This window comes from Saccostrea cucullata, unplaced genomic scaffold (assembly GCF_032062105.1).
Source record: "Saccostrea cucullata isolate Sc308-1 unplaced genomic scaffold, CSIRO_AGI_Scuc_v1 ctg312, whole genome shotgun sequence".
Classification (NCBI taxonomy): Eukaryota; Metazoa; Mollusca; class Bivalvia; order Ostreida; family Ostreidae; genus Saccostrea; species Saccostrea cuccullata.
The window spans coordinates 575,202-585,463 of NW_026929887.1; the positions used below are offsets into that span (position 1 = coordinate 575,202).

Below are 10,262 nucleotides of genomic sequence, written 5' to 3' on the forward strand. Positions count from 1 at the left end.
TTTAAAAAGTAATTGTGCATTACTAGAATTTAACACATTGATCAACTGAGTAAGGCCCAAATCAAAGCAGAAACAACAAACACAAACATTATATACTCTAGATGTTTATTGATATGTATGCAGACTTGCTGGATGTATTTTTTTTATCACAGACATGTATTGTAAATCTTGTAAACATTGATTAAAATAATACAATATGTAATATGCCCAAACATATATAAATAAAAATAAATCCATATACATAAATATGTACTAAAAATCTAAAGTACATGATATTTAATGAGTGTAAAATCTCATTAAGATGTTTTAAAAATACACAAATTAAGCGATCTAATTAAAATTAGATCTTTGATCCACCACAAAAGTAGCGATCTAGTTGGAGTGGATCAAAGATCTAATTTTAATTAGATTGTAAATAAGTTAATGTCAATATGTACTTAAGTACACAAGCCCTATATGGCTCTTGTGAGTTGCTTGACTTAAACCCTTATATGATTATTAGCATCAATTTTTCAGCATAAATAAAAAAAAAAAAACAAGGACATTTGTTTGCACAATGTCTACTGATACTTAGTATTTTAGATTAAAGTCAAAAGGCTGATTAAATACATCACATTTGAACATTCAACAATTAACATAGTGCATGGTATATAATATTCCAACAACTTTTCAATGTACTGAATAAAAACAATATTGCAGTCAAAGTCTGAATCTCTTGGCAACAGACATAAACAAGGACAATGCAAAGTGGTGATTCCCTAAGAAAACAGCACATCCATCCACAAATGTCAATAATTTATTTAATACTTGCCTACATTTCCATTATAAGGACACACTTATTTATTCACACTCATACATATACCCTACTGTAGGTCACTTAATTTTCGCGACACCTTATTTTCGCGAAATAGTCATCAACTCTTTATTAGCGAGACAAAATTTTCACGAATTAGGGTCATTTCTCTATATAATCTTTAGGAATGATTTTATACGCGAGTATGAAATTTTCGCGAGCATACCGTCTCGCGTAATTATGTGAAAATAGAGCTCTCACGAATAAAAAGTGATTTACAGTATCTCACATGAGTGCATTAATAGCTTCATCCCCTCCAACTTTGTTGCAACATATTGTAATTCTGTCCATACAAGTGTGCTAACTATAAACAAAGACACGGACATGATATACATGTATTCTCTATTCAAAGATACGGACATGATATACATGTATTCCGTGTTGCCATGGTACTATGAATCACCTTTAAAGTTGACACGTAGATACTCTCTGGAATTTATGTCAGCCTGCAATGACAGAAAGCAGCACATTACAAATTCATGGCTGTAGGAACAAGTTAGCTCTTCTCAGCAGTTCTAGATCAAGATAAACTCTTTTAGAAAGCAGCCATGATCCAGACCCAGTCAATAGATGTATATTTCCTACCTTTCTGATTGGCTCTGGGACCCTGAATTTACAACACTGGTGTACCAGTAATGCTGCTGATTCAATGCTGATTTTGTGTCCAGGTGAAACATAAACAGGTTTAGTGGCTCCTTCACAGCCCTTCAGTCCCTGTAATGAGATAGAATTTGTTTGTTATTTATATGATTTTAATGTTCATGTAAAATAAATAATCAAATTTTTATTAGATTGATTAGTTTGTGTATTTTTAAAACCAAGTGCAGAGTTTGCTATTTGTTTTAATGTCCAGCATTAAAACAAAAAATAATGGCACCATAGGTGAAAATTCCAGGAGAATGATAACCCCACAAGTACCACTGTGTAGGTTAACAGAGTTTACCATTAAATATTTACATTCCATGCATTTTTCCTTATGAAATTCATTAGAAATCCACGACATTCAAATTTCTATAACACACGCGAAACCTTGTCACCGCATGTTAGAATACACAGTAGGAACTATATGCATTTTCTATAATCTGGGAACACCAAAATGCACAATGTTTGGACTCAATTTAATTAAAAATTATAATCCTGTCAAATTAACGTAAAAACTCGTACTACAAATGTGCTTTTAAAATTAATTTGTCACTTTTTTCCTTGCAATGTTTGTTTGCGTTATTTAACTTTGCAACGTCATCTGACGTCACAAACGGCTCTTACGTCTATTAACCGCGTCAGTTTTGAAGGGCGTTAAATTCACAATAAAGATAAACGGAATAAGCAATTATGAAGAAGGAAAATTAGAGAATGTAAATATAAGCATTGAATTCATATTTTTGGCTGTCTTCGGTCCTATAACACACCTGGCCGTGCCGACAAATTTATCATACCGTGCTAACACGCGGTATTCAATTTGTCGGCACGGCCAGGTGTGTTATAGAACCAAAGACAGCCAAAAATATGAATTCAATGCTTAATTAAGGGAGCATGTTAACGGAAAATATTGGTTAATATAATACAATGTATATCATATAATAGCAACATACCTTTCCATAGTATTTTCCTGATACCCCGACCAGAGGAAAACTGTCTCCGCTTTTCTTCAAATTTGCAATCTATGGTGTACATGTAAATTATAAATACATCATGCAAATGTGTGTTTACTGTTAACACTTAATAACAGATTGACTTTACTTTAAATGATATGGAGTCCATGGTAAACACTTGCAAGCTGAAATTTATTTTTTTTTACTTAATTGAATAATTACCAATTCAGCATGTTTTTCATTTTTCTCAATGCCATCAACCTGCAGGAGATTTTTGGCCACCCCCAGACAAGGTACATCCAATAACACTCCTAACTGACAGCCCGCTCCTACACCTAGATAAAATAACAGTCCAAAAATAACACTCCTAACTGACAGCCAGCTCCTACACCTAGATAAAATAACAGTCCAAAAATAACACTCCTAACTGACAGCCAGCTCCTACACCTAGATAAAATAACAGTCCAAAAATAACACTCCTAACTGACAGCCAGCTCCTACACCAAGATAAAATAACAGTCCAAAAATAACACTCCTAGCTGACAGCCAGCTCCTACACCAAGATAAAATAACAAAAATAACAGTCCAAAAATAACACTCTTAGCTGACAGCCCATTCCTACACCTAGATGTAATAACAGTCCAAAAATAACACTCCTAACTGACAGCCAGCTCCTACACCTAGATAAAATAACAGTCCAAAAATAACACTCCTAGCTGACAGCTGCTCCTACACCAAGATAAAATAACAAAAATAACAGTCCAAAAATAACACTCCTAGCTGACAGCTGCTCCTACTAAAATAACAAAAATAACAGTCCAAAAATAACACTCCTAGCTGACAGCTCACTCCTACACCTAGATAAAATATCAGTCCAAAAATAACACTCCTAGCTGACAGCCCACTCCTACACCTAGACAAAACAACAGTCCAAAAATAACACTTCTAGCTGACAGCTGCTCTACACCAAGATAAAATATCGGTCCAAAAATAACACTCATAGCTGACAGCCCACTCCTACACCTAGATAAAACAACAGTCCAAAAATAAAGACCAAACAATGTATTAATTGCTTCTCTGACATGATTCAGACAAAACAAGAGAGAAAGGGACTGCAACTAAAACTTCTAATAGCTGATCCAAAACCTTGATAGATTAACAGTCCAAAAATAGCAACCATACATGTTACTGGCTTCTTTTACAATGCTTTATTTTCATCATTTTATATTATAATCCAAAATAGCAAATCACATAACAATCAACTGACTTTTAATTCCTACTTGATCATGACAAATTAACATATAAAATGATTTTATATTGCACCTGCACCTAGGTAAAATGATAATCCAAAAAATACCACCTAAACACTATTTTAAATATTGTAACAGTTATGTATCTCTTGTTGCTTTGAAATTACAGCATACCTCTGTGATGTAATATTCCATTTCCATCGACCATGATCACCTGCAACACAGATTACGAACTACATGAATCAAGTAAAAGTAAATAATTTACCAACAATATTTACTTTACATTGACACTCAACCATTTTATCAGCAAGATCATAATTAATACATATAATGATATTTGACAACATACACGTGAAATTGTTAGTTTGGCTAATATATTTTACCTGTGGTGTATATTTAGGTTCGTTTTTCTTTACATTCTCATATAACTGAACCATGAATTCCACTTCTCTAAAAGCCAGGAACCCAGCAATGTATGGTTGTGTAAGTTTCACCATCTGATAATCTTCATACACAACCTGTTGATATTTAAACAGATTTTAATAAATTCTAATAGTCATGACTTAATTAAGTAGGTACTGAATCATAGAGCGCACAAAATATATACAAATAAATGTCTTTGAATGCATGTGTTTAACGAGGCCCAATCTACTTGATCTGCGCATACGTTTTAACTTTTAACGCAGCGTCGACCCAGGCACGTCACAATACCCTTGACTGCCGTCACAATTTAACACAATAATGTCACAATTAAACTGACGTCAAATTGCGCTAAAATGTTTCGTTGATCTTGCTTACCTGGTAGCTCTATAGACTATGCATTAAAAGCTGGCATTTCTATTATTTTTTTTTTAAATATTTAAATTAATAAACAACCTTGAACTTAATTAATTTTCAGGAATCAATTTTTTTACAGATTCATTAAGTTTATCTTGTTTTATTTCAATTGTGCATTTTGCAAAAAAACAAACACTGCAACCAAAAGTAAACGACTTTAGTTTTTCACCTTGAACTTTTTGAAGTGTTTATACACACTCTTTTTATTGCGGACTTAAATAATGGATTATTTCAAAGTTTTAAAAAATAAAATAAGTCTATGAATCATTTAAATGCAAAAAATATTTTATTTTTCTATATATTACATGATATTAGTAAAAATCGCAATTTTAACGCACTTTGACCCCCCCCCCCCCCCCCCCCCCCTCCCTCTACCCCTTTTTTCCATGTAAAACATTGTCGCGTGTTAAGAGAAAAATAAAGCATGGCGAGAAAATTATTTCATAATGTAAGAATTATTTATTTTTTTAAATATATAAAGTATTGCAATCGTTTGTTGGTGTTATGTAAACCCATTGCGACCTAAAAATACGTAGTTGGATAGAATAAATCCAAATTTAGTGTTTTGACATGCCCCCTTTTCACTGCAATAAAGGCTACCTCCAATTTTCTTTTCATTTTTTATAAGAAGAATGAAAATTGCATGATATATGTGAAAAACAAAGAATTTCATCATGTATTATTTTTAATTTGTAAATTTCTTTGTTTATTGAATAGTTTTAGTATGTAATTGTGTATAAAAACACGACAAATGGTTTGACAGTGCCCCCATTTCACTACAATAAAGGCAAGGTAACAAAATTTCATGCTAATTTTTATAGCATAAAACATACAAATATATTTCCAAGAATTAAAATTTTTTATCATTCCGTTTTCGTAATTTTCAACTAGATGGGCCTCGTTAAACTCGATAAATCTCTCATTTTGTGCTACATTTGTCCATCTGTACATTAACTTATTAATCCATACCTCTAAATCAGGAAAAGAGCAGACAACCAGTGCAGCACAGGCATTAACATCATCTCCCTTTACAAAGGAAATGTCCATGCCCCCAATATAAAATGTCTCCTCTGATGATTGGGACAGCATCTTTTTAACTATCATGTCATCTTCTAAACTGATTTGTTTCTTTATCTCCAGCTGCTCTCTGAATTAAATCAATTTAAGAAAAAACTCAAAATGTCTTATATTAAATGCAAGATAATATTTTTACCTTCAAACAAGCTTAAATGATCAAACTGGCTTCATTCTCTGCAATCAACACACAAGTGAACATACAGACAAATTGACTGGTGTTTAATGGAACAGCATTATTGCCACATGAAAATGATCAGATATACTGCAAACATTTTGCATTTGACTGTGCATTTTTAGCACTTTTGGCATAAAGGAACCTTCACTAATTTAAGTATAGCTCAGTTAATTTGGTAGAGCATCTGATGGGAGATGCAGGGGTCCTGGGTTTGATTCCCACTCCAGCCACACATTTTCTTCCTTTCCTGTTAAAGATTTGGTGCTGTTGACCACCCCTGGAATTGCAGGTGAAAGTCCTGCCAGGGGTAAAAAGAAATTGGGTTGTGTCTTTGAGGGCGAAGACCATTTAAGGAGGGAGGAATGTAATGGTTTGGGCCTTGGATATCAGCCTGGATAGCTCAGTTGGTAGAGCACCTGACTGGAGATGCAGGGGTCCCGGGCTCGATTCCCAGTCCAGCCATACATTTTCTCCTTTCCTGTTACATACCTATGTAAAAATATAGTTCTGTACTCACTTTTCCCATTTGCACTTGAATGCTTCTAGAACAGGATCGAGCGTTCCACCATAATCAGGGTTATCCTGTTCAACCAGGTCACCATCCATTTTGTTTTATCTGATTTATGATGACCTTTCAAACGAAGTGGTTTAACCTGTTGTGTTCTATTTCTTTGATTTTACACGATCATTCTGCAAAATATTCAATAAAAGAATGAGTCAGTCAATGAAGTTAAAAACCTGAAACAATACGGTTCCATGTTTGTTCGCCCTAAAAATTGTTCGCCCGATATTCCGTTCGCCCGATTTTTCGTTCGCCCAGAGTCCGTTCGCCCAATTTCTCGTTCGCACAGGGTCCGTTCGCCCAAATTTTATATAGAATATAATATAATGACTTTCTTTTTACATTTTTGGTACATTCGAAATAATACTGCCATGGTTGATAGTTGAATGTTGAATTTTCAACTTCCATCTTCTTATAAATCATTTTTTGAGATCAAAGGGAGATTCTTCAAAGGTAAAACCTTCAGGATCCGCTGCTCAGTTCTATAAGGGATCTATTAACGTGTCAGTCCCTTAATTGTTTTCAAAACATAGCCCAATTCGTAAAAACAACACGGGTGTATCCCCCCAATTAACATTGATATTAGTCATCTAATTAACTATAGTGCAAACACCAAATCATTAATAAATGCATTACAATCAAATCAAAAATTAATTAAGACTTTATAAACATTGTTCTTGGTTTGAGAAAAAGTAGCCTAATTAAGTTCGTAAAGGAAATAAAAATACAAGTTAATCTTTATTTCAAATAAGTTAATTTATAAGTATATATAATATATAAGTATTGGGCGAAACTTTTATAGGGCGAACAAGATTTTGGGCGAAGAAATTTTTGGGCGAACGGACCCTGCGCGAACGGACTCCGGCGAACAGGTAGATCGGGCGAACGAACCTGTTACCAAACAATACGTATGTCAAACTCGTAAAATATCGTTTTAAATTTATTTATATCTCAGAATACTTTTACTTACGAAGCAAAAACATCAAAACTCTTGACAAGAGCAAAGTTTTGGACTTGTGTTGAGAAAAGTACCTTACACATACTCTGTTTACAGCTTACAATCTTGCAAGCTTAACAGCTACTCCATCAACAAGAAAATACTTACATGGCTAGAAAGTTTTGCTATGTCACGCTGTGTATGCTAATTATTCTTTTTAATTCAAGAAAAAATGATGAAATTACTAGTAATCCTGGAAATGTCCATGTTGTGAAATTGTAAACAAAAGAGACATCATCTATTTTTTTTCTTTCACGTTGGGAATCGAAATGATCGGAAATGTAAATTCCGAAAAGTGACGCATGTAGGACATAGACATATAGAACATACAATATAAGATACAGTATATAGTCTCTGCTCTTTCATAAATCTGTTCTGTTTTTTATGCCCCCATAATAGAAAATTCGGTGGTAAATTTTTGTCCTGTCCGTCTGTCTGTTTGTCCGCTAAAACTTTTTAAACACTGCCCATAAATGATTGGTTGGAGTTTGAAATATGTATTCCTTCTGACAAGACCTTTCTTTAGGTACCAACAAATTTGACCTCTTGGCCTCGACCTTATAGTTTGACCCACTTTTATAAAAAACTTTATCCTTGGTCATAATATTTGAATGATCGATTGTATATTGTTTAATGACGCCACCACTTGCCGGTGGAGAGCTGAACATTTTGTCCTATACTCGGCATTTAGCAGGGAGGGATCTTTTTCGTGCCAGTACCTACTTCGACACAGGACCTCGGTTTATTACGGTCTCACCCGAAGGACAGTCTCCAAGTCCCACAGCACATGGGATTCGAACCCGCGACTTAACGAGGCCCGATCTAGTTGAAAATTACGAAAACGAAATGATAAAAAATTTTAATTCTTGGAAATATATTTGTATGTTTTATGCTTAGAAAAATTAGAATGAAATTTTGTTACCTTGCCTTTATTGTAGTGAAATGGGGGCACTGTCAAGATATGGACCATTTGTCGTGTTTTTATACACAATTACATACTAAAACGCTTCAATAAACAAAGAAATTTACAAATTAAAAAAAATACATGAGGAAATTCTTTGTTTTTCACATATATCATGCAATTTTCGTTCTTCTTATAAAAAATGAAAAGAAAATTGGAGGTAGCCTTTATTGCAGTGAAAAGGGGGCATGTCAAAACACTAAATTTGGATTTATTCTATCCAACTACGTATTTTATAGGTCGCAATGGGTTTACATATTAACACCAACAAACGATTGCAATACTTTATTAGTTTCTAAAAAAATAAATAATTCTTACATTATTATGAAATAATTTTCTCGCCATGCTTTATTTTTCTCTTAACACGCGACAATGTTTTACATGGAAAAAAGGGGTAGAGGGAGGAGGGGGGGGGTAAAGGCGACAAAATTGCGATTTTTACTAATATCATGTAATATATAGAAAAATAAAATATTTGGGGGGTTGCATTTAAATGATTCATAGACTTATTTTATTTTTTAAAACTGAAGATAATCCATGCATATTTAAGTCCGCAATAAAAAGAGTGTGTATAAACACTTCAACACGTTCAAAGAGAAAGACTAAAGTCGTTTACTTTTGGTTGCAGTGTTTGTTTTTTTAAACTCACAAATTGAAATAAAACAAGATAAACTTAATGAATCTGTACCAAAAAATTGATTCCTGAAAATTAATTAGGTTCCAAGGTTGTTTATTAATTTAAATATTTAAAGAAAAAATAATAGAAATGCCAGCTTTCAATGCATAGTCTATAGAGCTACCAGGTAAGCAAGATCAGCGAAACATTTTAGCGCAATTTGACGTCAGTTTAATTGTGACGTTATTGTGTTAAATTGTGACGGCAGTCAAGGGTATTGTGACGTGCCTGGGTCGACGCTGCGTTAAAACGTATGCGCAGATCAAGTAGATTGGGCCTCGTTAAGGACATAACATTTGCACAGTTGGCACTACGGCTTTGAAATTTCACAGGAATATTCCTTGTGACAATTAAGACCTTTGATCCACGTTTAGAAAAATTAACCTTCTGTCAGGATAACTTTTGAATGTTTGATGCTTGGACTTTCATAATTACCAAGTATATTTATTTACACAAAATCTTTTTTAAGTAACAACCTTAATTTTTTATTCTTTTGACCTACATGTAGCAGTTTGAACGGACTTACTTTTGAGAAACTTAAACCTTCGCATAACTGATTTTAGAACTTAGTTTCTGCTTGCCGATTGACCCTTTTTTTTTGAAAATCATAGTTATTGTATCCAAAGGTTCAATACGAGCCCAAGCAAAGACTGGGTTAGGTCTTGCAAGGAATCTGAGACCTCTTTACCTCTCCTCATCCTCTTTCACAGTTCCCGAAGAAGAAAGAATCAAAGGCTCGAAAGTTAATTAAACAAGATGCGTTTGTGAAACACTGATACCCCCGAATGGCAAATGAGTACCCAAAGAAAAGTCTTGTCAAAAGGAATAGACATAATCATGTGAAATATAAAAAGTCATAGCTCCACTTAATAAAAAGTTATGATGGGCAAGATTTTTTAGGGCAAACAGACAGACGCACAGACACGAAAAAACTATATGAGCCCTAATCTTTGGCTACGGTGGCATGAAACTTCTTTTAAAACTAGAACAGCAAAAGGTCGATGTGCTGCCTTTCTAAAATTAAAGACCATCTGGAAATCGAAGGAAAAAATCAGGTTCAAAACCCAAAACCAAAACAAGAAATTTTAAAATAAATGTTTCTGGAACCCCAATCCCAAAACCAATATAAGGATTTTTAATACAAATGGTACTGGAACTCAAAACCAAAATAAGACTGAGTTTTCAAGACAACTTTTAAAAGAGAATAAACACCCTAAACTAAAATAAGAAATTATACGAATGAAGATTCGTGTTACTGGAAAATCATAACCAAAAACTGAAA

At 33.7% G+C, this 10,262-nt stretch overlaps 1 protein-coding gene across 2 annotated transcripts; it reads right to left on the minus strand.

Annotated features, from left to right (window-relative positions):
- Positions 1 to 100: 100 nt before the first annotated feature.
- Positions 101 to 7,653, minus strand: LOC134282385 (endonuclease V-like). Of its 2 annotated transcripts, none has more exons than XM_062764784.1 (9): positions 7,452 to 7,653; positions 6,302 to 6,437; positions 5,502 to 5,679; positions 4,079 to 4,213; positions 3,870 to 3,909; positions 2,668 to 2,780; positions 2,446 to 2,514; positions 1,439 to 1,567; positions 101 to 1,299 (listed from the first exon to the last, which is right to left on the minus strand). In XM_062764784.1, the coding sequence occupies exons 2-9, from the start codon at positions 6,388 to 6,390 to the stop codon at positions 1,246 to 1,248; spliced, it is 807 nt and encodes a 268-aa protein (XP_062620768.1). In that variant the 5' UTR covers positions 6,391 to 6,437; positions 7,452 to 7,653; the 3' UTR covers positions 101 to 1,245. The 2 variants fall into 2 exon arrangements, with proteins under 2 accessions (XP_062620768.1, XP_062620767.1); XM_062764783.1 differs by having other exon boundaries at positions 6,302 to 6,474; positions 7,452 to 7,652.
- Positions 7,654 to 10,262: the final 2,609 nt, after the last annotated feature.